This window comes from Rattus norvegicus, chromosome 4 (assembly GCF_021556685.1).
Source record: "Rattus norvegicus strain SHRSP/BbbUtx chromosome 4, alternate assembly SHRSP_T2T, whole genome shotgun sequence".
In the NCBI taxonomy this organism is placed as follows: domain Eukaryota; kingdom Metazoa; phylum Chordata; class Mammalia; order Rodentia; family Muridae; genus Rattus; species Rattus norvegicus.
The window spans coordinates 171,514,203-171,541,622 of record NC_141537.1 but is presented as its reverse complement, the minus strand read 5'-3'; the positions used below and the strand labels follow the sequence as shown (position 1 = coordinate 171,541,622).

General features: G+C 40.5%; 1 protein-coding gene across 9 annotated transcripts in view; it reads right to left on the bottom strand.

Annotated features, from left to right (window-relative positions):
- Atf7ip (activating transcription factor 7 interacting protein) overlaps positions 1 to 27,420 on the bottom strand; it is an 85,742-nt gene that overhangs the window by 20,235 nt on the left and 38,087 nt on the right. For 5 of the 9 annotated variants that reach the window (NM_001107893.3, XM_087657753.1, XM_087657751.1 and 2 more), the window contains 9 exons: positions 22,455 to 24,148; positions 19,795 to 19,872; positions 18,420 to 18,565; positions 16,515 to 16,652; positions 13,256 to 13,321; positions 10,798 to 10,871; positions 7,601 to 7,689; positions 3,408 to 4,043; positions 770 to 834 (listed from right to left, as the gene is read on the bottom strand). In NM_001107893.3, the coding sequence (NP_001101363.2) occupies positions 770 to 834; positions 3,408 to 4,043; positions 7,601 to 7,689; positions 10,798 to 10,871; positions 13,256 to 13,321; positions 16,515 to 16,652; positions 18,420 to 18,565; positions 19,795 to 19,872; positions 22,455 to 24,141 (2,979 nt within the window). In that variant the 5' untranslated portion in view covers positions 24,142 to 24,148. The remainder of the gene's footprint in view (positions 1 to 769; positions 835 to 3,407; positions 4,044 to 7,600; positions 7,690 to 10,797; positions 10,872 to 13,255; positions 13,322 to 16,514; positions 16,653 to 18,419; positions 18,566 to 19,794; positions 19,873 to 22,454; positions 24,149 to 27,420) is intronic. The other 4 variants (XM_087657759.1, XM_087657758.1, XM_087657755.1 and 1 more) reach the window with 1 other exon arrangement.

Sequence of the window (27,420 nt, the reverse complement as noted above, 5' to 3'; positions counted from 1 at the left end):
TGTACACAGGTATTCCCAAAGAATAAATATTAAATATTATGTTATGTTGGCTGGGCACAAAGGCAGTTTACAGAATGGAGATGAGCTCAGTGAAAATGATGTTTGACCAATGGAATTTTCCTACCCAAAGAATAGAGAACAAAAAAAAAAGAATGAGAAGAACTGGAGATGGAGCGGAGCTCACCCACCACCTGCGAGGCCAGTGCAGTGGCTCAGCAGACGAAGGCTCCGTCTGCACCTGCACCGGGCCTGAGCTCAAGCCCCAGAGAACGGACGTGCAGGAGCTGTCCTCTAATCTCGGGGTGTGCACTGGTACACCCCAACAAACAAATGTACTACGACTAGTTAAGTGAGGTGGGGTGGTTGAGTACATGAAGAAATAACTTCCTTCTGGTGAAAACATCTACAATGTGAAAGTACCACAGACCATCGAGCAGACCGAACACGAAGAGTGCACTGCTGTGGAGCTCACAGTGACATTCCGCAAGTCAACAAGGAAAAGAATACAAACGAGAAATTACGTGTTGTAGAGCACTCAAGAGTCACTGTCACATTCAACAGTATTAAGAACCTCTAAATTCAGCAAAGAAGGAAAATGAACAGAAGACTCGTGCAGTGAGTTTGAAACTAGCCTGGACTACAAAAGATTCTGTCTCAAAAAATAAAAATAAAAAATAAAAAAAAATAAATAAATAAACCCTGTAATTATGATGTAAGGGAAACGTCTGTTGATCATAACATGACGCTGCGGCAAAGGGAAACATCTTACCTGGGATGTGCTATCAGCTGCTTTCTTATTAACAGCAGAGTCTACTGTCTTGTTTGTCTGGTTTTCTGCAAATTTAACCAAAAGGACAGTTCTGACACATGTATGATGGAAAGGGCCAGGTTGCACACACATAACTTATGAACTCTTTGCCAATGACTTTCCTGTCAGTGTATTACACAAGTACCTGGTTTCCCTCACAGATCACTGTTTTAGAAGGTTAATTCACCTTATACATTTTTCTTTTCCTTTTTAAAAATTAATTTTTTATCTTATGTATGAGTACACTGTCGCTGTCTTCAGACACACCAGAAGAGGGCATCAGGTCCCATTACAGATAGTTGTGAGCCACCATGTGGTTGCTGGGAATTGAACTCAGGACCTCTGCAAGAGCGGTCAATGCTCTTCACCGCTGAGCCATCTCTCCAGTGCTCACAATGTAAAATTTCAAGCTTCATATACTCATTACCAAGCAACTTAAACTCTCCTAAGGAATACCTGAGAGATATAGTTTAACATTTGTATAACCACGAGAATGTCCAATATGAGTAAATGCTTAAGCAAAACACCATTCTTTCATATCACGTGTCTTTGTGGAAAATATTATATAAATTCAGTGCAGGTTACGGCAAGGATGAGAAACACATACATGTATTAGCTGGAGTAGAGACTGTTTCTGTTTGTGTGCTGTGCAGATGCTCATGCTTGGTTAGGACTATGTGCGAGGCCAGAGCGACATCACGTGTCCTCCTCCATCGTCCCCTGAACCTGGAGGCCACTGCTTCTGCTCAGCTGGTTGGCCAAACAGGGCCATGAACCCACCTGTCTGAGCCACTCCCCTGGGTTAGACTCCTGCTGCTGGGCCTGACTTTTATGTAAGGGTTGGGACTTAAAATTGAGATTGTCTACCGACCCAGATTGCTTTCCTGTATTCATTTTCATTTGACTTGTATCAAGTTCCCATGGGAAGATTGTTACAGACCTGGAAACTACTTCCAGAACAGCAAGGAAAGCAAGTTTGCTCACACTGGATTCTAACAGACGGAAGAGAAGCTTTAAGAGTTTATAACATATCTTTTAAAGCTCCCAGGGACGAAGTCACTACCCAAAGACTATACATGGACTGACCCTGGACTCTGACCTCATAGGTAGCAATGAATATCCTAGTAAGAGCACCAGTGGAAGGGGAAGCCCTTGGTCCTGCCAAGACTGAACCCCCAGTGAACGGGATTGTTGGAGGCAGGGCAGTAATAGGGGGAGGATGGGGAGGGAAACATCCATGAGAAGGGAGGGGGAGAGGTTAGGGGGATGTTGGCCTGGAAACCGGGAAAGGGAATAACAATCGAAATGTAAATAAGAAATACCCAAGTTAATAAAGATGGAGAAAAAAAAACATATCTTTTATATCCATTGAAGTAATTCACTTTCACTCTTTGAGTATAATTAGCTGCATTATCAGGAGTGTTCTTATATAAAAAACATCCATCCTCTTTCTGAAAATGACTTCTGGTCAAGTAGGGTGCTCCTGTTATTTTCAAACCCTCAGAACATATGAAGAGTAGACCATAAATACTTAAAAACTGACAGAGCTGCCTGTATTACATATATTAGTCTACATTTAAAGGATCGACTAAGATAAAGGCCCACGAGGAAACCTGAGGGCAGGAACACCAAGGCTTCGTGATGTCCTTTCCAACCTGGCTTCCACTGTATTTTTGAAGAAGTAATATATTAATATAATTACTTTCTTATAACAAATTTAAAATTGGCAGGGGGCAGTGGTGCATACCTTTAAGCCCGGTACTTGGGAGCAGAAGCAGGCAGAGCTCTGAGTGACAGAGGCCTATTTGATCTACATAGCAAGTTCTAGGCCTGCCAGAACTACATAATAATACTATCTCAAAAAAATGAGAAAAAATCTATTTTTTTCCTGAAACACCTTTACAATAAAACTAATTCAAGGTTACTTGTCTTACATGGGAAAGAATAAATAAACACAGGCAGTATTAACAAAACATTAAATGTTTTGTTGTTTTTTAACTTACATACTAGATATACATGTGTATGTGTGCATGCTGTTTGTAATCCAGAATGACTCTGTCCTTGGCATAACTGTCTCAGAGTGAGTTCATTATTGACAAAATGGTAACAAGATCCCTTTGCCTAGCCTTTCAGTACGCCCCGCCCTTACCACAGGCTAAAGCCTGCCTCGTGTTTAATGCAGCACTGGCCCTGCTTTCTTCACCTCCTCCTATCCATCTGGGCTGCTTCTCAGAGTGGGAAGGTGAAAATCATCTATTATCAAAATTAATAGATCCAGGTGCTCGTAACTGCTGAGCCATCTCCACACTGCAGACTAGGCCTCAAGGTACTTTACGGCAGAAACTGGTAGCATTCTCTTAGTCTGGATAACTGAATAAGTAGAGACAGAATACAGAATGCAACACACAAAAATGATTGAGGCACAAAAAGAGTTCAATGCTCTGAATTGATTATTAAATGTTGTATACATGGATCAAGTAATTGTGACAGATTCCATAAAGTTGTACAAATATGTCTGAATAAGAAAGCACAGAAATAAATCCTTCTCATACTCCACTTTAGTAGGACTGCCAGTGTGTAACAAAGCAAACGAACTTACCAGCCCGGGGGGTGGCAGAGCTGCTCTGTTCCGCAGAGGAGGAAGTGCTAAACGCAGGGATTGGGATTTTCATCTGTATGGAGCCTCGGCTGCTTGAAGAGCTATAGAGTCCTGATGGGCCGACTGGGGGTAGAGAAGTCCTCGTGGCTTGCACAATAGAATGTGCAGTTGGAACGGCCTGTACAGCAAGTGTTGTTCCCAAAGGTGCAGCAGTGGCTGAAGAGTTCCTCTGAATACTAGGACTGGGCACTGACGGAATGTTTGGTTTAGTGGGGTTTGGCAGAGGTGGCAAGGAGACTGGAGTTTTGGTAAGACCACTCACTGTAGGTTGGCTTTGTACTGATATGAATTCCACATTGCCAGATGGTTGATTGGTCACTAAAGTCCCTGGATGGCTTTGCAGGAGCTGAGGCTGAGAGGTTACGGCAACGGGCACATGCAGAATCACCGGCAAGGGCTGCAGAGAGATGGTAGGCTGAGGGTTCCCACTAGGCACCTGAGTAGTGGCAACTACTGTGGCCGTGCTGGGCACAGGGAGAAGAGGTGCTGCCGGCAGAGAGCCTGAGGTTGCTGAGGGCTGCACTTTAGGCTGGCTACTGACAGCTGCTGAGGACGGGCCATGGCTGGCTGAAGACACTGCAGAGATAGACAGCACTGTCAGTGCAGACAACCACCTCAACTTACCAGCAAAACCTAAGACATGAATTCAACGTGCTCTACACAGGAAAGCCACCACAAACGATTACCAGGTTTAAGTTTGAAACTCTGAAAAGCTTAGAAGCACTTTTGTTTTGGTTTGTCAATACAAGAGTTTCTTTATGTAGCCCTGTCTGCTGTCTGGAAACTGACCTCTGTAGACCAGGATGACCTCAAACTCAGAGATCCGACTGCCTCTGCCTCCTGAGTGTAGAGATTAAATGCCTGCACAACCACGGCCCAGGTTAGAAGTACTGTATGTATGTATCTGGTGTCTTATGAAATCCACATGATTTAATGTTAATACGTGAGATTGTTCTCTCAATATCAAAACAGCTCCTAAAGTATTTTAGGTTCAGAGGAACTAAAAACTGAAAAAATACTAAAAACTAAGTAAAAATATACAGATATTTTGAAAACCTCATTTTCAACATTATCCATACCTTAAGACATCGACAATATGTAACTTAGGTAGGAAATCTAGAAAGAGTTGGCCATTGGTGAGTAAAGCTGACCAGTGGATTCTGCCATCTAAGCCACAGGAGACCTGACGGTTCTACTGAGTCCTTTGGGAAAGAACGAGCCTAGAGAGAAGCCCTTCAAGAAGAGTTTATAACCCTTTCTTGGTATGGAAAAAGCACTGAGGGAACAGTAGAGATGAATTAAGAAATGGGGCAGATACCTAAGAGGGACAAGAATATATGCTGACTACACCAACACTTATTCGTCTCATTGAGCAGGCTTAAACTAGAACTTAGTTTACTGCTCAGATATCTAGTCATTCCAAAAATCCCAGGTACGCCGGGTGACTGATTCTCAGTGAATGCAGAGGGACTCCTGTGCTTTCCTGAGAAGCCTGCATGGAGTTTGCAAAGTCAAAGCTATTTTCATAATGCTAATGAGTCATCTGAAGTCTGCACTATGTGGACAGACGTAAGATGCCTGTTGGTCCACGGGTGAAGACTTCATGTACTCACTCCCGGGGATGCATAAGCAGGCAGTAAGGAACCCTCCCCACACTACGTCGTTCCCTACGCAGCCACCTAACCCTTAACAACATGGGTATGTTTGAGAAATGTCACCACATAGTTCCAGTGCTGTATGATCACAAAGCTGTAGAAATCTAGTTGGAATACATCAATCACTCCATGGGTCCTGGGACGGTAAATATGAAATTTATGCACGTACTACAAGTATAAAATAGCATATCAGCTTACAGTAAACTAGCGGTAAGTGTAATAAAACAGCTAAGTGAGGTATTGTATATAATTCTGTTTGCTACAGGTCTACTCACGTGAATGTAACATGCACACGAGTAAGACACTGAGCTCCCACAGTAAGGGCTAAGACCTCAGCAGCTGACGAGGAGGCTCTCGGCTGCATTATGCGCTCACCAGACAACTGTCTCCTGTGCTTTCAGAACTCTCTGAAATGTCATTATTGGGCACAGGATTGTACACGTGTCCTTACAGTGAAATAGAATCTAGAGACTAGGCATAGTAAAAAAAAGTACCTAAAAATACAACAGAATTATTATAATATTGTAAAAGATATGATTTATTTGTGGAGTGTTCCATGTAATATTTGCAGTCCATAGTAACAAACTATGGAAAATAAACTGTGGAGAAGGAGACACTACAAATCCAAGGTGGTTTCGAGGCACCAAACGCTCTTGTCACACTAAATTCCTAACTAGCAAATGCTTATTATAGTATTTCACAAAAAGTAAAATTTCACTTTAAAATATCCATAAAGAAGTAATAAAAACTATCATTTTTATTATGCCCCATCTTCCAGAAAAAGCACAGACTGGCTTTGAACTTATCATCTACACGCCATAGCCAGTAAGTTCTGGAATTACAGGCCTGCACTACCAAGCCTAACAAGGCCTATTTTCTTCAAAAAGTGACTTAGAAGAACAATGAGAAAACCATATTAATATGATTTCTGACTCTGTTCTGCATTGACCCCACCAAAGGGGAGTGAGCACCCAACCATCTAAAGGGCCGGTCTGTTCCCATGTACCTGCGTGAGACTGCATGTCCTTCATGTGAAAGTCAGCAGACTGAAGGGATTAAAGCAGACATAGACGTAAGAATCCAGCCAGCCTGCCAGGCAGTGGTGGAGCAAACCTATCATCCCAGCACGTGGGAGGCGGGGACAGGAAGATCTGAGTTTGAGCCCAGCCTGGTCTTCAGAGTGAGTGTCAGGCTAATATAGAAAAACTGTCTCAAAAACAAACAAACAAACAAAAAAGCCTGACATCTTTTATCTATATAGAATCAAATATTATTTAAAAAAAATATGGATAAGGGAACATGATAATTCCATGTTTGCTCATCTGTGTACACGTGGAGAGCAGAAGGCAGCTCAAGTATCAGTCCTCTGGCGCCATTGGCTTTTTTTTCTTCCAGTATTTTTTATTTAGTCACTGGCAGCGTCACACACAATCCTCAGTATCTTAGTCACATTCGCCCCCCATTTGCTTCTTGTTTTTCATCTATGTTGAGACAGGCTCTCAATGGCCTAGAACTCACCACATATGTAGGCCGGCTGGCCAGAGTCTGCTGACCTCCCTCTCTAGTGCTGCGACTGCTGCCTTTACCTATGTGTCCATTTGTTTTATGTGGGTTTTGGAAATGGAACTCAGATCTCTACTCTTTCACTAACCATTTTTAAACCTGAAACTTAGGGTTTAGAGATTAGCTCAGTGGTAGAGCACTTGCCTAGCAAGTGCAAGGCCCTGGGTTCGGTCCTCAGCTCTGGGGAAAAAAAATTAAAGCTATTTTCTATTTTTTAAAATAAGTTCTTTGTGTGCATACTGCAAGCTTATTACAATCTATCATTTTTCATTTCTTAGACAAGGTGTCAGTGTGGAGAAGCTGTCCTAGCCCTGACTATGTAGACCAGGTTGGCCTTGAGCTCAGAGATCTTCCTGCCTCTCAGCTTATTATTAATTTTAAGTGAACAAAAAGTTCTTCAACTTTTATTTTAACTTAATTGGCAATACCAATTAGTTTAACTCCAAAAATTCTCTGGACTTCTTAGTAATTGCACAGGGCTGTAAGCGCCTAAGCAGGACAAGTGTGAGAAGCCCTGCACTAGGACTTTGAACATCTGTATGTACTTGCATACTTATTTAGAATCCTGAAGTTGTTTTTGAAATAGACTTGTATTTATACCAAAGTACCCTGTTTTCTAACCCATTTCTAACCACAAAAGAATGTAAGAGGGCTGGAGAGATGGCTCAGTAGATAAGAGCACTGACTGCTCTTCCAGAGGTCCTGAGTTCAAATCCCAGCAACCACATGGTGGCTCACAACCTCTGTAATGGGATCTGATGCCCTCTTCTGGTGTGTCTGAAGACAGCACAGTATACTCACATATATGAAATAAATAAATCTTTAAAAAAAAAAAAAGAATGCAAGAGAAGCAAAGATAATGGGGTTTCTTGGGAAAATGTATGTTGGTATTAAAAACAACAACAAAAACGTTACCTGTATTCACAGGAGTTTGAAAGGACGGTGGTGGACCCTCGCTAATATTTCTTTTGGACTCCAGCAGCTGTCGCACTGTGCCTGCATTTCTATGAAAAAGACACATAGATAGTCAATGGCCATGTCGTCCTAGGAGAGACCCACCAAAGAACAGGGAAACAGTGGCCCATGGTGGGGAAACGTGATGGGATTTGTGGTTTGTGTCCTATTCCTCAAGATGAAGTTGGTACACAGAGCACTTCATGTCAGAGAGCCCTCACTGCACAAGAGTCCTAGTCTATTTTCAGACATCTTCAGTACATTACCTGTAGACTAAATATAGGCACAGGCACATTCTTATCGCTGATTAAGCAATTCAATTGCTAAAAACTACTAATGACACATCCATAAAGAAATACATAGGGTTTGGGGAGGCTGAGCCCTATACATTTAAAAATTAACAGTGCAAAAGTAAAGAACAATGATAGACACCTCTCTGCCTACCTTTATCAGACCTTCAAATCCTAAACCATACAGGTCAGTTTCCCTTTCCCCACCCATCTACCCTGCTCAGAGTCCACTGGGGCAGGCCACACTGCCCTGAGCAGCCTGCAGGTCCAGGCGGAGCTCCAGTCTCCCAAACACATCTCCACCCTCCTTCATCAGATCTGAGGCTCCTGAACCATAAAGATCTGCAGATCCGGAACCGTACAACCCAAGGATACCCAGCAGAGGCCTGCCACACCAGGACCATCGAGTTTAACGCCCCCTCCAGATACCTACTATAGGAAAATCCAGAGACTAAAGACATGCGGATGGCTAAAAGCCTTCGAAAGAACGCAATCAACAAAAGTCAGAAAAACATGACACCTTCAAAGTACAGCAACTAAACTACAGCAAACCCTGGATGTCCTAACATAACCAAAGCACAGGAAAATGACCGTAAATCCATGATTTAAATATTTATGGTATAAGTGACACGGGCCTTTAAAGAGGAAATGAATAAATCCCTTAAAGAAATACAGGAAAATACAATCAAACAGTAGAGGTTTTTAAAGAGGAAACAAATACCTTAAAAATATACAGGAAAATACAATTAAACAAGACTTGAAAGTAGAACTAGAAGCAAAAAAAAAAAAAAAAAAAAAAAAAAAAATTGAGGAATCCCGGACGGAAAACCTAGAAGAGGACAGTTACAATAGAATCACCAACAGAATACAGGAGATGGAGAATCTCAGGTTCAGAAGAAACTATAGAAGAAACTGATACATCAGTAAAAGAAAACAATAAGTCTAAAAAATTCCCGACACAAAACATCCAGGAAATTTGGGATACCATGAAAAGACCCAACCTAAGAATAATAAAAATAGGTTGAAGAGGCTCAGCTCCAAGGTCCAGAAAATATTCTTAACAAGAGCGCAGAAAAAAAAAATCGCAACCTAAACAAAGAGATGCCTATAAACATACAAGAAACTTATAGAACACCAATCAGACTGAACCAGGAAAAAAAAAATCTCCCCCACCACATAATAATCAAAACACAAAAGATTAAAAGCTGCAAGGGAACGGGGTTGGGGATTTAGCTCAGTGGTAGAGCGTTTGCCTAGGAAGTGCAAGGCCCTGGGTTCGGTCCCCAGCTCCGAAAAAAAAAAGAAAAGAAAAAAAAAAGCTGCAAGGGAAAAATGCCAGGTAACATACAAAGGAAGACCTATCAGAATTACACCAACTCAAGAAAAACTCTAAAAGTTAGAAGGGCCTGCACAGATATCTTACAACCTCTAAAAAAACAAATGCCAACCTAGACTACTATACCCAGCAAAAATCTCAATCACCATAGATGGAGAAAACAAGATATTTCAAGACAAATTTAAATTCAAACAATATCTATCTAGAAATCAAGCCCTACAGAAAATACTTGAAGGAAAATCACAACCCAAGCAGGATAACTACATCCAAGAAAACCACAGGAAATAAGTAAATCCATACCAGCAAAAACGAGAGAATCACATGCAAATACATATTAACACCACCAACATCAAAATAATAGGAAATAACAATCACTGGTCATTAACATCTATCAACATCAATGGATTCAATTCCCCAATAAAAAGACACAGGCCAATAGAATGGTTGTGAAGACAGGATCCATCATTCTGCTGCATACAAGAAACACATCTCAGCAACAAAGATAGATACTACCTCAGGCTAAATAAAGGGATGAAAAAGTTTTTTCCAGGCAAATGGACCCAACAAGCAAACTGCAGTAGCCATTCTAATATCTAAAATAGACTTTCAACCAAATTAACACAGGGAAGGACATTTCATACTCAAAGGAAAAAAAAAATCTATGTACCAACATTTGTAAAAGAAACATTGCTAAAGCTTAAATTATACATTGACCCCCACACATTAATATTGGGAGATTTTAACACCCAACTTGTACCAACTGACAGGTCAATCGACAAAAACAGAAATAATGAATGAAACTAACAGATATTCTGCATCAAAGGGACCTAACAGACATCCACAGAATATTTCACCCAAACACAAGAGAATATACCTTCTTCCCAGTACCTCATGGATCTTTCTTCAAAACCTGAAATAATGCCTTGTATCTTATCAGACCCCCATGGATTAAAGCTGAACTTCAACAACAGCAGAAACACTAGAAAGCCTACACACTCATGGAAACTGACACAACTGAACAACTCTCTCTACTCCCTGCATGTATGTAGCAGGTGTGCAGCTTGGTCTTCATGTGGGTCTGGAACAATTCAAGGAGGGGGGGTGGGCCCAAATATGTTCTGCCTTGTCTGGCCTCAGTGGGAGAGGATGCATCTAGCGTCACAGAGACTTGAAGTGGGGGGCGGGGGGAGGAGTAGGGGGCGTCAGGGAGAGGGAATACCTACTCATTGGAGAAAGAGAAGGGGAGAAGGATTATGGGAGGGAGTGACCATGAGAGGGGCAGTGAGCAAGATGTAAACTATATAAACAAAAGCCTAAAAATAAATAACTTTCTTTTTTTTTAAAGTTTTAAAAGTATTAAGAAAACATTATAAATTCACAAAAACAATACATACTTTAAGGGAAAAGTAAAAAAAATTACATGACCTAACATATGTTATATACCCAATTCACCAGCATAGGCATCTATAATTATATGCCAAGATTAATCTTGCTTTCTAAAATAAACAATATAAAGAGGACACAGGTCTTACCTGTAGGTCACATTATTATTGCTATTGACGTCATTGGCAGGCTTTCCTGGTGATATGGGTGGGTTTGGAGGGCTCTGGAAGGGGGAAATAACGAAGTAAAAAATAAATTCCAATATATAGGAATTGTTTAAGAAGAAAAATAAGACCTTCAAGGCTTTCTCGTTTCTTTTTTTTTTTTTTAAGGTTTATTTATTTATTTTATGCATATAAGTAACTGTAGCTGTCTTCAGACACACCAGAAGGGGGCATCAGATCTCATTACAGATGGTTGTGAGCTACCATGTGGTTGCTGGAAATTGAACTCAGGATCTCTGGAAGAGCAGTCAGTGCTCTTAACCGCTGAGCCATCTCTCCAGCCCAGGCTTTCTCATTTCTTGATCTGCTATTTAACTAATAGAAAACACTGCAAGATCAGAAAACATCACTTTGTCTTTTCTTATCTTCTCTTGAACATTTTTTTTTTTTCATAAACCTCAAAGTTTCTCATGTTGTCAATCTCCGGTGACGTCAGTCCTTTTCTCCTTCTGATGCCTCTCCCTCTAACTTAGTAGACAGTTCTGTACACTTCACTTCTCTGGTGCCTAGAGTGACGCTGCTCACCACATGTGAAAGGCACCAAGCTCTGTGCATGTTCACAGCTCAGAAAGTGGTGCCACTTCTCTTTTGATTGGCTTCACAGAACTTTCTGCTTCTCTGAAGTAACTAATTCTCTGCACATTTTAAACTGAACAGAAGCATCAGGTGTGGAGCACACTACTGAAGTGATCACTCCTCAGTCTCACAGACTTCTCAGTTTAGAATGAGCTCTGGGTAGCAGCCACGTTGTGATCCATTTGAGATCCACGAGACTTCAGATGCTTTTTCTTCATTTTCTTGACAATTTGTGAAATCTAAATATCTCAGGTTTCTTTTTTAAGTCAACCTTTAAAATGGCTTTGTTTGGGGAAGATGGATTATCTCATGAAAAGCCATTATTCTCCCAGGGAAGGAAACGAAGCATTTTCTCTTCCAATCTATGGAGCTGACAAAAAGTAACTTACATAGGCAGCTGTCATCAATTAATAAATTGGCCACAGACCTAAGTGAGATGCAGGTCCACTATACGATGATTACAGACAACAAGAACAGTAACTCAAGCTCTTCAGAAGAGGAGGATGTGGTATGGAACTATATCAATAACTAACACTGTTACTGTTAGCAATCACTGTGTACCAGATAATGGGAGGTATCAAAACATAGAAATACTATTTACTCAACTGAAAATAAATTTAAACTGCCATACTAAATTAGGAATAAAAATATAGTGGAATAATAAAGAAATAACAAAAAAGAAAAAAACAAGCAAAAGAAAGCAAAACAAAAGCTGTGCTGGTGTTTAGATTTAATTCTATTTTTAAAAAAATTTGTTCAAACTGTTAAAGGGAACAAGAATGACACAATCTAATCTTCGTCTGCATACTGTAACAATAGCACAATAGATGATGACTATAAGGAAAAATATAAATGAAAGGAAGACACTAGCAAGAACGTACAAACAAGTAAACAAGGTAAGACAAGTCTCCAAGACAAAACTTCTGTTTTGTGAAACAGAGCTTCTTGTACTCTAGGCTGTCACAAAACTCTCTATAGCCGCTCTTTTTCTCTTCTTTCTCTTGTCTCATTTCCCCCATTAAATCTCACCACATGGAAAAAAAACAAAAAACAAAACAAAACAAAGAAAACTCTCTATAGCCAACCAAGGAAGGCCTTCAACCTGATTCTCCTGCCTCCTGCAGCTCAGGTGCTATCACACCATGCCCTTCCCGTGTCATGCTGGGATGGATTCCAGGGTTTCTTACATGCTAGCCAGGCACACACCAACCAAGCTATATGCCTAGCCTTTTAAAACATAATGTTAAAGAAAGAAGACACAGCTTCAAAAAGTCTGCAACCTCAAATAGATTAATGTAAATGCTGACATCTAAGAATATCGACAAGAAATTATTAGTCTAAAGGTTCAGCTCCAAGACTATATAAACTAATATGTGGGGAAAAAGCAAATTTTACTTTCATGATAAAGGAAATGTTAGTACCTCCTAAAAGGTAGCTAAATGTGGTGGCTTAAATAAGAATTGCCCACAGGGGGCATAGATATGAATGTTTGGTCAGCAAGGAGTGCCATTATTAGGAGGTGTGGCCTTGGAGGAAGTGTGTCACTGGGGCTGGGCTTGGAGGTTTCAGAAGCTCAAGCCAGACCCAGAGTACAAGTGTATGTACATGTGTCTGTCTCTGCCTCCCCTCCTTTGCGCTCCCCAACCCCTGCCTGCTGGTGTGGATGGAGAACTCTCCGCACTGTCTGTATACACACTAGTACAGTAAAGGAAACTCTGAACTGTGAGCCAGCCCCAATTACATGTTCTCTTTCATAGGAGCCGCCATAGTAACAGGACACGGATGCAGACTAAACAGAGAGGCTTACTTCTTGTCTTTTCTTAAGATCATCTTTGGCTGCTCCAAAACGTTTGGTTAATCTGGCTATCTTGGCCTAGAAAATAAACAAATAAAAGTTAAGTGATATACCATCCTCTAAAGTCTGCTACACAGACGAGAAGTCAAAGATTTCAGCTCTGGCTCTTCCTAGAAAAGTTAAAACAAGATAGTTACAAAACATCGGAAAACAGGGAAACCACAGGAAACCCACTGCGGTCCCCAATTAACTGCCAGGTATAAACACGCACACACCAACCTGCCCTTAAACACAACTGCTGTGTTTGTTCTCAACACCAGATTATTTTGGAATATGTAAGGCTTTATTTACAGCTGTTTTTCAAAATGGCTCCAGGCACACTTAAGTGTTTACTGAAAACAAACAGGCATAGAGATGTAAACGTGAGTCCGAGGAGATGGGGAGGGACACAACTCACATCTATGTCCTGTAGGGACTCAACTGTCACTCACTCTCGTACTCCATCTACGGTCTCACCCTTACTCATGCTGCAGCCTTTACACAGTCGCTCACGTCGTGATGCCGAACCTTAAACTTATTTCATTACCACGTCGTAACTGCAATTTTGCTACCATATGAATTCTAAATACTTAATATGAATGACATCTGATATACGGCCCGCCAGTGGGACCGTGTTGAGAACCAATGTACTAGAAGCTGATTATATAAGTGGTTTTTGTTTTTATTAGATAAATTGAGTGTTTCCCAGGCCTTAATACAGTCATACAAGGCTGTAACTGTTAGGCTTGTTCCTTGAGAATATTTCTTTATGCTTTTTTACAGAAGTGGAATTCTCAGGGCATATTCTAACGGAAGTCTCCTAAATGTCTTTCAGAAAGGCTTTTCTGACTCTACAGATGGGTAGCTGAGGGCTTATTAATTACCCTTTGAAAGATGAAGGGAGCGTAGATGGCAAAAACCCTTTCATGTCTACCCTGTTTGGAATTCACAGAGAACAATTCAGTGACCCTGGGCCTTCTGAGGTGAATTCCCAACTGAGGAGCTTAGGGGACACACCTGAGCGCTCCTAACCTCCCTCTACACAGAGGAGTCGGCTGGTCCCTGCTGCTGCTCCTCTGACTCTGTCATTCTGTTACTGTTTACTACAGCTCGCTCGCTCTCTCGCGCTCTCTCGCGCTCTCTCGCGCTCTCTCTCTCTCTCTCTCTCTCTCTCTCTCTCTCTCTCTCTCTCTCTCTCTCTCATCGTGTGTCTGCCTGGTCTTTCCTGACATTACCGCTCATGTTCTGTCCTTTTCCTATATTGTTCTCTATTTCTAATGAACTCTGGCTTAATTAATTCCCGAGCTTATCACATATTTCCTGGGCCTTTACTCTTTCACCCTAAGTATAAGACCAAATGTTTCTAACTATTTTACTTCATTTAAGGATGTTTACAAGATGGCTCAGCACTTCCAACCAAGAGGACAACCTGAACTTAATCCCCCAGAACCATAAACAGAAAGAGAGCTGTCCTCTAGACTCCACCATGCACACCATAGTGTGTCTACACACACACACACACACACACACACACACACACACACACACACACACACACGCATACATATACATATACATACTAAATAAATGTAATAAAAATTTTAACACCTAGGTTTGTTTTTTAAATAGCAATTGTTACTGTGTATGCTTTCTCTTCCCTGAGGAGTAAATGAGACTGAAACCTCAAGAGAAAACAGCCAGCTAAGACAACCCTATATAAAACTAGAAATATCAATCAACAGATACATACAATAAAGTGTAGAAACACAGAAATGTGAGAGTTCTCCAAAAGTGAATGACCCTTTAATAACTGAATCTGAAAATAATGAAATGACTGAAATGCCAGACAAAGAATTCAAAAATATAATTTTAAACAGAACAAGCACCTCAGTGAAAAAAATGAAGACAAATGAAGTACATCAAATTTGGGCATTTAGTTAGCAAATCCAAATTTAACAAAGAGATATTCTGTGAAATATATAATTAGTGCAAATACTAGAAATGAAAAGGTAAATTATATAACCTCAGTATGAAGCATCATCCAAAGACCTTATCACTCAGAAGAAAGAATATCAGAAATTGAGAACAAGTAAAGAAATTCTTATATTCATATAACAATAAAGGAAAATAAGAATGATGAACCATGACCACAACTTTCAGGAACTCTGATCAAGAGACCAAACTTAATCCATGAGGGACAAGGAATTGAGATGCAAACTCAAAGCATAGAAAATCTACTCAATCATATTATAGCAGAAAAGTTCTCTGATTTAGAAGAAGATATGGATCTTCGTGTATAAGAGGTATTTACAACTCAGACAGAAATTCTTCATGTCACATTGTCTAAGATGAACAAACGCTACTTCAAACCATGACTACTTAATCAAAATTAGAGAAAATGAGAGATCCTACATACACAAAGAAGAAAGTCACAATCACAAAAGTTTATAAAAGGATGAAGTCCATGAGAGAGTATATAGAGAGAGTATGTACAAACAGGACTAGGAAATTAAGCACGTTTAACACAGTAAACCACAAAATTATAAGATGAGGAGGGAAGAAAGAGTGTTCAATCAACTGAGGAGCAAGGAATTCCAGGAATAAGAGTATAATTCTCAGTAATAAAAGTAAATCATCTTTACTATCCAGTTCAAAGATGCAGACAGACTGACCAACTGATTACTGCCTGCAAGAAACACATCACATAGTTAAAGATAAAGAGTTAATATGAAAACATGGAAAATGATAGTCCAAGCAAATGATAACTGAAAGCAAGCTGGGGTAGGTACCTACACATCTGATAAAAGTAGAATTTAAGCCAAAGTTAGAATTAAAAAGGTGGTGGTGGTGGTGATGGGGGTGGTGGTGGTGGTGGTGGTGGTGATGATAAAAGAAGGAAGGGGAGAGGAGGGGAGGGGAGGGGAGGGCAGAGCAGAGGAGGGCATGACATGTACCCTTCCTCACAATACTAAACCTCAAGAGAAAACTGTTCTGCTGACACCTTCACCTTGGGTTTCCATCTCCAACTGTGAATACACTCATTCCATTTGGTAAAGCATCCAGCTATGTGTGGTTCTGTTTTTACAGCAGCCCCGGCAAAAACTAGTAACAGACACCTTTCCTTCTTTTATAGAATGCAAAAGTATTTAATTCTGTACTCAACCTCAAATATATAAGTGGTAACACACGATCAGAAGATAAATTATAAATGGAAGACTGGCATGGGACAGACCTGCAACTCGGTGAGCACTGCCTTATGCCTCTTGTTGCACTCTATCTTCTCCACTCGTGTTTTTAATTCTGCCAACGTCTTATCAAACACAGCACACTGTAGGGCACACAGTTTTTCTTCTAGCAACCACTGTATGACCTAAAAAAATAAAAAAATAAAAAATCCTGTTGCAAAAAGGCAATTCAGCAAACAAAACAAAAACAAATATTAAAGACTAATAACAATATAAACCTAATGAATAAAATACAATCAACTAATTTAAAGAATAAAATCCAAAGCTCAATACTACCTACTAAGATTCTCTACTACCTCAAAATGAAAGTACACCCTAAGAAAAACATTTCCATACAGTAGAAATCATAAAATACTTTGAAGTTTTAGCATTTTCTCATCTTCCGTATTATGCTGAAACCATAAAGACAAAATTTGTTGAAAAGAACAAGTTCAAAATTTTTCTAACCTATTAAAGATTGGGAACTGTGTGAGATACATTAAAAAATGCCACTGCGGTGTCAGAATTGATGAAATATTTTTATCTAAATGCCTCCTCACAGTCCTTCTATTACTCCATCTGGCCCCCAGTGACCAGGACCCTGGCAGTCTGAGCTGTCCTAGCAATGGAGACATCAAGCCACAGGCATTCCCCATTCCCTCACAGGCTTATCTCACAATGTGATTAGCACTGTACCCATTACCACCTCACATGCAAAGGAAGAAGCTAACAGCATTTTTAGCGCCTTATTCCTTAATTTTTCTTTTTAAAGAAAGCATAAATACTTGTTTTTGTTGTACTAGTATCTCAGTGGAAGAAATTTTAGATTATTAATTTATAACTAAGTCCATAAGACCCTGAAAAGCAGAACCAGGTTTGGTGACTCACACCTGTATTCATATCACCTGGAAGTTGACACAGGAGGACATCTGCAAGACTGAGGTCAACTGGGCTATAACTTAGCCCATACAGCCTAAGCTATTATGAACCATGTCTCATGGGAGAAGGAGACTGGGAGACGCAGAGACAGAGGCAGCCTGAGTTTCACATCTCTCTACAAACATTTGAACACATAAACATGTGCACATGTGGTATACCACGCATGTGTGCTCATGAAGGTAAGCATGGAGTCCAGAGATCAACACGGGGTATCTTCCATGATTCTTCAGTTAGAAACAGTATCTCATACTGGCTGAGTGCAAGTATACCAACTGGCTAGACTGGCTGGCCCTTCGGACCCCCGAAGTTGCCTCCGAGCTTCCCAGTGGCCTAGCTAGGACAGGTGAGCACACCCATGCCTGGCTTGTGAGTGCAGCCAATGAAAACTGCGAACCCGAGCTGGCACACTATTTACCCTGAGACGGCTCCCCTTCCTCACACTCCGAAAATACATACAGCACTAATTGTTTTCAACATATATTGTATATGCTAGCATATCATATACAGGGAAGATTCAAAAAATCTTTACTCTGAACACTCACTTTTCCTAATCCATCTAAAGTCTTGTCTCTGTTCTGCTTTATACTAACATAAAAAGGGATTTGGGAATGGACCAACTTAATGTTATAGAGATTAAAGTCTACTAAAACGTTTAAATATTAATAAAGTTTGTTTCTTCTTCATTGTAAAATAATGTTCATATAGAAAAAGAAAAATTCAAAATCCTTAGTTTTTTAATAACAGAAAAATGTCATAGCTCCCTTCTATTTAAATATTCACTACAATGTTTTAAAATAAAAATACTGTAGCCAAGTAGTCAGAGGAATAAAATTTATCACAGATTTCATAGCTTGTCATTGTCTTCAAGCTCTGACTAGGTTATGTCAAGGTAAACAGAGAAGAATAGGACCATGGTGAAAATCTCCAAGCATGCAGCGACACTCTTGACGCATTTGAAACGCAATGTGTGCCACCTTTTGAAGCTTCTGGTTGATGTCTCCTTTGGCTGTGATCTTTACTTGAAACTCTGCCTCGTATTCTTCTTCCATATATCGCCGCCGTTTGGACTGCACACTGTCCATGTCTTCTGACTTGGACCGTTTTCGTCTGGAAAATTCATCTGAGAAAAACAACAAAGCAACCAGCACTGCTGAGTCCACTGTCTCGGTCACGGCCTCCACACTCCAGCCAGCCAAGGCTGCGCTCAGCCACTCATCCTATGATACTCTCAGGACCACAAACACTCAGTAGGCATGCTCAACAAAGCTCAGCTTTAAAGATGAAATAAATGATTTCAGCATGACAAACAGAACTTCCCAAGTGTTTAGCAATGCACACTGAAAACAGCATTTTTCCTTGAAATTGTCACATTAAGAAGGAGAGCTGTCTATAGCTTTGCCATGCAGACAGGCCTCCCATCGTGCTCTTGTCTCTGCTCAATCCCACAGCACACAAGAACACGCTAACATATAACAGCCATCATTATGCCACAGCTATCTGTTAGCTATGTACATGCTGAATGATTTAATCCTCCTTCCTCTGTGAAAACAGTGCCAGGCTGTCATTCTGACTGAGCCGTGCCCTAATCATTCAACCTTAGAGCAGTAAGAGTATGTAAGGTATTTAACATAGCCAAGTAGCGTTCAGATACATACAGATAGCAAAATTATGTTACAAAAGTACATTTGGCACAGAATACACATTCAAAGATTTTACTTAAAACATTTTTTTCAAATGTTAACATTCTTGAAGTCCTTTGAAGACCTGGACTGGCTTTTCAGCATTTCAAAACCTAAATCACTTGTATTCCAACATCGTTTATGGCCACCAAAGTGGAACCTATTTCCTTTGATCTGTAAAATAATGTTCAGGATATAAGGCAGAGAGGAGCTGAAACACTATTTAGCTTTGTTAGAATAGCAAAGAAATGTATTCACACCTATATATGCATTTATTTAATATCATTAACAACTTTTTAATATAGACAAAAGTCAACCAAAGTAACCCTGGCTTCTAGCTTCTTCTAGGTCTCCAGCACCAGCTCCAGCTCCTTCCCCATGCATCTGCTGTGGACAGAAACTCACGGCACTCACTGACCACAGCCAGGCAAAGCCCCCTGCCCTCAGCCTAATAAGAGCCTTACTGGGAGTCTGCGTCCTCTGCAGAATGGAGAACAGAACAAACACAGTAAACACATTCCTATTCGAAACACAGCCAAAGAACCCTGAGCTACTCATAAACAACATCAGTAAGTTGTGGCTTAAGTTAAAAAGTGCTGCAACCATCCGTGGGGAGAAACGGGAGCCCATGACTGAGGCCACACCAAGACAAGAGCTGGAGCATGCATACTTCTCCCAGGCGGCCGCTCCTCATCGGGCACTCGCTTCTCTTCCTCAGCTTTGCTGTCCTTCTCACTCCTTTCTCCCTCTGTTAGGACAAATGTGGAAAAGGGAGCCTTATTTCTATGGAAATCAGGAACACCTCATTAATTCACATTTTTGGTCACCATTCGGACTACTGAACAAATGATTTACAAAACTGAAGTCACAAAATAGGAAATTTAGAGAATATGGGAGCACAAACTGAGAAGTTTAAGAGCAGGTTCACATTCAAGCCGTATTTATGTTTAATAAACAGAATATGAAAAATACTTAAATTCAAAGTCAATAATTTTACTTATTAATTTTCTATAATAGGTAACAACTATTATAAATCATTCTGATTTCTTGACTTTCTGTTATTAAAATAAACCAGAGCCAGCAAGGTGGCACAGAGAGTTAAGGACATATGCCAGCCAGCCTGACATCTATGCCCAAGCTGTACATGGTAAAGAGAACTGACTCCTTATCCTCTGGCCTTTGCATGTATGCTGACCACCTAACAATAAATAATCATAGTAAAACTAGAGCAGTAGCCACAGTTATCAAAATGATAATGATAAATGACACACTGCTAAGGTCTAAACAACTCAAAATCTTCTGTGCTGAATTACCATTTGTCAGATCTGCCTACTAGATTCATGGCACTTATGACAGAACATATATTGAGTTTTAGAATAGATGACAAGGATTAGAATGTATGGTACATTTTACATTGTATCATAGAAAGAACTCATAAGAAAAAATGTTAACAAGTTGTAACAAGGAAGTAGAGTCCATTATTTCTTTAACTTTTTGCTCAGTCTCTAGGGATTGTACAAACTGTCTTTGGGTGTATGGTGTGCCTGTGTGGGGGTATGGATGTGTATGTGTATGTCTGAGTGTGTGTGTGTGTGTGTGTGTGTGTGTGTGTGTGTGTGAGAGAGTGTGTGTGTATATGTGTGTGTATGTGTGTGTGTATGAGTGTGTATGTATATGAGTGTGTGTGTGTGTGTGTGTGTGTGTGTGTGTGTGTGTGTATGTGTGTGTGTGTAGGTAACTGAAGAGACAGAAAAGAGCTCTGTCTTTCCAGAGGTAGAGTTATGGGAGGTTGTGAGGTACCATATGGGTGCTTTGGTCTTCGGCGACAAGAGTAGCAAATGAATATCCAGCATTGCGCCATCTCTCTAACATAAAATAATCAGATGCCTTTGCTCAGAACAGGGGTTTCTAAAACTCATCCAATACAAAGCTTACTAGCTCATTAGTTCTTATAGACTCCATCCTTCTGGGTAGGCCAGGTTGTCATGACACCTCTGCTCTTCTCAAGAACGGCCTTCTCATTAAGTTGCTATGTTTTCATAGTTCTAACTTCCATGAGCTTCGCTCTAGCCTGTCAAAACTAGACAGTAAGATCACTTAAAGTTGGTGACCAGATCTTATAGTTCTGGTAATGCCAAAACCTTTGATGCTGTCCTGTGCAGAAGTAACAATAACTATATGTAATATAATAAACAAACAGGCTTGCTTCTGTCCTGCTAAACTGATGGGCTACAGCCTGCCAACCCCTTGCTTTGGTTTGAATCTGTAAGGATATTTAGACACATAAACACACAAACACACACAAAGGCACACACACATGCACACCAAACAAAAAACTACAAAGTCCTATAGATTAGTTGATAGAAATATACTCATTGTGGTTTAAAAAAAAAAAAAGAGGAAGTAACAGGTAATCCATACATAAGTAAGTACAAAAGGCCAATAAACATTTTCAATCTTGTAAAATACATCAAGAGAATGTGGAATCAGGAAAACCTACCTTTTCCACACATTTTCTAAGCTTTATACCAGTACAATGGTGCAAATGCTATCTTTCCGGTTAGTGCTTTTTATCCTGTGGGTTACCACTCCTTTGTGGTCAAATGACCCTTTCATGGGGTCAGCTAAGACCATCTGCATATAAAATATTTACATTATGGTAAAAAAAAAAAAAACAGTAGCAAAATTACAATTATAAAGTAGCAACAAAAAAGATTTTATGATTGGGGGTCACCACTTCATCAGGAACCGTATTAAGGGGTCACAGCACTAGGAAGGCTGAGGACTAAGGCTCTATGTGAAGTTTGAGAATAGCCAGATTTAACAGGAGAAGAAACGCGCGCTAGCTTTGTCCATGCAGCTGGAGGGCTTGATCTGAGAGCGAAGAAAGCGACTGACTAGCAGCTGAAGTGTGCATACGATGTTTGGACAGACATCCACTAATGTCTGAACTTTCCCAGAAAAGGAATACTAGGTTAGTCTCCTTAGACTATGATTATAATCATTTAGAAAGTATCAGCTATCATTTAGCAATATGCAACAGCTCGTCTCCAGATTACTATGACATACTAGTTCTTCTAACTTTGTAAAAGTAAGACTTTTTTTCTATTTATTTTGATAATGGTTTGAGACTAGGTCTCAGGTAGCCTAGGCTAGCCTCAAACTACTTATGTAGCCAAAGTTGACTTTGAACTCCTTGGCCCCCAACTTCTCCCCTTTTAAAACCAACATTTCTTTAAAACCTTACTCATGGATCACTAATATTGATATTATTGAGTATGTTGTATTAAACAGTTTATTAAAGCAAATAAAAATCCTTAATCAGCTAACCTGGAGAGCTCGTCTTATTCTGTGCTAGAACTTCAGACTCATCTTTTCCACACGAAATATCCTCTTCATCAGAAAGGACTAAAAAGGCTTCTTTTGGCAAATTCTCACTACTTTCTTGTTTTGAGGGTGAGCCAAAAGAACCCTCCATTTTATCCTCCAAGTCTTGACTTGTTTCAACTGGAAGGAGAGAAGTTTTTGAAAAGCAACTGAGTTCATCCTCAGTGGGTGCAAGTTTTTCCAAGATAGGGATGATCTCATCTGTTTCCATAGAGTCCGTGTTGTCTGAGACAGTATTCTTCTTGCCCTCCTCCGTGGGGTCCTCACTGGCAGCGTCAACAAGTTCTACAGGACTTTTATGCCTGTCCTTTTCACTTTGGTCAACTTCCATGCTGCTGGAGATGGCCTCTTCCTCAAGAGCAGGCTCGGCAACAGCGTCTTCCTCTACCTTCTTCGTATTTTCTGGAGGTAGATGATCAGAATGAATAATTGCACTGTGTGTTTCTAGAGTTCCTTCCTTCTCAGCAACATTACTGTTCACTTTATTCCCCTCGTCAAATGCATCTTTACTTTGAATTTGGGCTAAGTCTTCGTCGTCGTCATTCCTGTCTGGACAATCATCATTGTTTTTGCTATTCTGCTCTGTCTTGTCAGTGTCAGGACCTGGTTCACAAACCGGCACTGAACTTGGTTTAAAACTGTCAGTGGCTGATTCCACAGTGAGCTCACCAGGAATCAACTCACCAGAAGCCAGTCTGCTGCAGACAGACGTACGAAGCGACTCCTCACTAGAAGGCAGATCATCAGAAGGCGAGTCACCAGAGGTGACACAATCATCCAAAGCTGACTCCCCAGAGGCCAGGTCACAAGACGCCACTGCACCTGTGACTCTTTCTTCTGAAGCTGGCTCACTTGAAGCTGGCTCATGAGACACTGGCTCACCAGAAGCGGAGTCACCAGAAGCGGAGTCACCAGAGGCAAGAGCATCAGAGGTGGGTTCTTCAGAAGCAGTATCTCCAGAGACAGGATCACTACAGCAGGGATCACTAAAGGTGGGATCACTGGAAGAGGGATCGCTAGAGGATGGATGGCTGGAGGGGAGCTCCTCACAGGCGGACTCACCAGCGGTTGGTACTCTAGTCGTCAGCTCTCCTGCAGCCAGATCACCAGAGCCTGGGTTATCAGAGGCTGGGTTATCGGAGGCTGGATTATCAGAGGCTGGATTATCGGAGGCTAGGGTATCACACCCTGGGTTATCGGAGGCTAGGGTATCACATCCTGGGTTATCGGAGGCTGGAGTACCAGAAGCTGGTTCAGTGGTTACTTTAGAAGCAAGATCAGAAGTTATACTGGGGGACAAAGCTTCACTATTCAAATCTTCTTGCTTGTTTTTTACACCAACAGTGGGGATACACGGTGTTTCTTTCCATTCCGTTTTACTTTCTTCAGATTCAAAACAAATCCCATCAACACCATTCACTTCTTCTTTATCTTGAATACAATCTGTGTTTTCCAAAGGTGAAGTAGGATCCAGGTCTCCATTTTCATGGTTCCCATTTAGCAGTTTCCCGTCAGTTCTCAGCAGCTCCTCTTTGACTCTGTGCACAGCGTCGAGCTGCTGGCGATCACTTGCTCGCATTGTTTTTCGAGCCTTGAAGACTTTTTTCTGTGGTTCCTCTATATTATCCATTTTGAATCTTTAAATAAAAAGAAAAGGATTTCAATGATTGAGACAAGTCATTTAATTACAAGTTTAATGAAAGTTGAAATATGAACAATTTAGATCATATAAATATAAAACAAAGACAACAGAAACCTTAATCCTTACTATGTCTTAGTCCTCGTATTTACTAGTCACGTAATCTAAAAGGGACAAAACAATGCACAGCAGAACATCGATACAGGAGAACGAAGAAGGAACAAAGCTAAGTTTTACTCTTGATACAGGAATTAAAAATGAGAGAAGCTTCAGGAACGTAAAAAGTCCATGGAAAAAAACAGGTGCTGGGAACCAAACATGAGTCATTGTCTACAAGAGCAGCACTTAACCAACCACTGGGCCATCACTCCAGCTCTGTTTGAAGGTTTGGAGAAAGCAAGAAATGAATGCTAAGAGTACAGGGTTCTTCTATGAAATAATAAAAATGTGCTAGCATCCTCTGTAGTGACAGCTGCACAACTTAAAAACTACATACACTGGAATATGCTCTCCTTTGGTCAATTTTGCTAGCGTCCTATCTGTCCAAGAGTGCACTCTTGGTGATGCTCTTATTTGTATCTGCATTGTCGCTTTGCTGCTTTCTCCCCTAATATAACGTCTTTGACTTTTTGGATGAGGTTAATTTGCATCTGCAACTTTTTCAGTTGCTGTGATAAAATACTGACAAAAAAAATCAGCTTGGGGAGGGCGGATTTGTTTTGATGAAACACAGGTCATGACAGGGAGGCTGAAGCAGCTGGGGTTAAAGTGGCTGGTCACATCACATCCACTGCCAGAGTCACGATGAACTCCCACACACTCCTTACTTTTTCCAGTTCTATAGACCCTCATCCAGCCCAGGGAATGGGGCCACTCACAGTGGGTGGGTCTTTCTACCCAATTAACCTAATCAAGATAAACCCATCCACAGGCATAGCCAAGAGGCCTACCTCTCAGTGATTCTAGATCTCTTCACGTGACAACCAAGACTAAGCACTGCACGTCATCTTTTTCCTTGTGCTTCAAGTTTAATCATTAATCCTCAATTAAATTTCACCTTTCATATTATATACACAGAAATGAATCTAATATTTTTCAAGGTATTTATTTTTATTTTATGTGCATGCAGGAGGTGAAGAAATGGTGATGAATCCTCTAGAACTCGTGTTATAGATAATTCTGAGCCACCATGTTGGTGCTGGGAACCAAACTCGGGTTCCCTGTGAGAGCAGCCAATACTCTTTCTTAACTGCAAAGTTACATCTCCAGCCCCTCATCCTCACATCTTTTTTCTGCTAAAGTATTTTCTAATTTTCATAGTTCTTCCTTTTATCTATAAATGACTAAGCAGTATGTTTCATTAGGAGATAACACTAATCAGGTAAAGGTCATTAAAAATTCACATCCAAAAGCCAAGCAATATTGATCATTGGCAAGTCTTGAAGCATCCTAGTATATACAGGGCCACAAAAGTGCCTAATTGACAGTTTTTCCCAAAATGATTAAGAATGGGGTTCTATATTCTTACTGTTTAAATTGTAAATGAATATAAGGTTACTAGGGTGAGCCCTACTGCAAAGTGATTAATGTCTTTGAGACTACGACATGCACAGAATAAAACCATGTGAGACAGGAACTATCACAAGCCAAACAACTAGAGGCAGCTAGAAGATGTGTCTGGACAAATCCTTCCTCAGAACCTTCCAAGGAACTATGCCTTGACAATAGCTCCATTTTGAAGTTCTAGTCTGTAAAATTAAAACAATATATTTGGGTGAGTGGGTGAGTGGCTGCATGTGTGTGTGTGCGTGCGTGCGTGCGTGCGTGCGTGCGTGTGTGTGTGTGTGTGTGTGTGTGTGTGTGATATGTGTATGTGTGATTTACCACATAAACTGCCTGAGCAGACATAGAATATCCATTAGACCATATTCAGCACTACCTCCTAATTAAAAACTCTAAACAAGCAAAAGGAAATTTATCTGCTAAAGGTTATCAAGATGTAGATGCTACATTTAATTGTGAAATGACATTAAGATAACAAGAAAGACAAAGACACCCCGTATCCCCAATTTTATGCTATCAAAAGGTTAATGCAAAAGAGCATTTAAAAGAAGACAGAACTAAGACTAAAGCTCATTGCAGAGCATTTCTGCTTGGTATGTGAAGGAAGGTCCTGGGTATTGTCCCACCAAAAGGAGAGCATAGCCAGCTGTAGAAGAGACTGAAGCGGGAGGGGGAAGAGGGAGGAAAGAAAGAAGAGAGAGATTAACTATAGGCAGAATAGAACACATGTAGATGTGCAGCTGTGTGCTGTATCCGCTCTCCCTACCGCCCTTCTCTTTTGTTGATATACTTCCCAGTGCTACTCAATCAAGAATGGGGCTAAAATGCCACAAACAACCTATACTACATCAAAGTTTTAACACCTTCACTGATGTAACTTACCCACAATAAATAAGCAACCTAAGTTGTTAATAGTCAATGTTTTTCCATAAAAATAAGCCTGATTTGTTTGTCAGAGACCAATACAGCTCTAAGAACATGGCACTTTGTCAAAGACTGTCCAGATTATGTTATTCTGCATTCACTTTTTGAATTTAATTCAATAATTTAAACAGTTTTTAGTGTTTTCTTTTTATTTAAAGTACTTCTTAGAAAAAGCATCTTTCAACTCTACAGAAACCTTCAAACAAAAGCACACTGGTACTATTTTAAGAGTCTAAAATTAAACTTGGAGATTTTCTTTCCTCATCCACTTCCAAGTCCTGTTACCTATACAGTTTCCTACATAAGCTTTTTGGTGCAAGAAATCAACCCCTGGCATTTCCAATGCCTACTGCTCGGTGCTGTCAGTGAACTTTACCCCAGACAGCACAGCTCAGCACTCACTGTGCCGACTGTAATGAACACCGTAAATGTTCAAATACTCAAGCACCATTCCTTTAAGCTTTGAAACGCCCATTTTCAGATAGTCTATGCATAACCAAGAGCTATAATTATTTACATTAAAATTAAACATTTTTGGGTTGGGGATTTAGCTCAGTGGTAGAGCGCTTGCCTAGGAAGCGCAAGGCTCTGGGTTCGGTCCCCAGCTCCGAAAAAAAAGAACAAAAAAAAAAAAAAATTAAACATTTTTAAAGCTTAAGCCAGTGTGGTGGTGCATCCCTTTAATCCCAAGACTTGGGTGGGAAAGGTAGTAGCATGCAGAGGCAGGTGGATCTCTGAATTCTGGGCCAGCCTGGTCTACAGATTGAGTTCCAGAACTGCTAA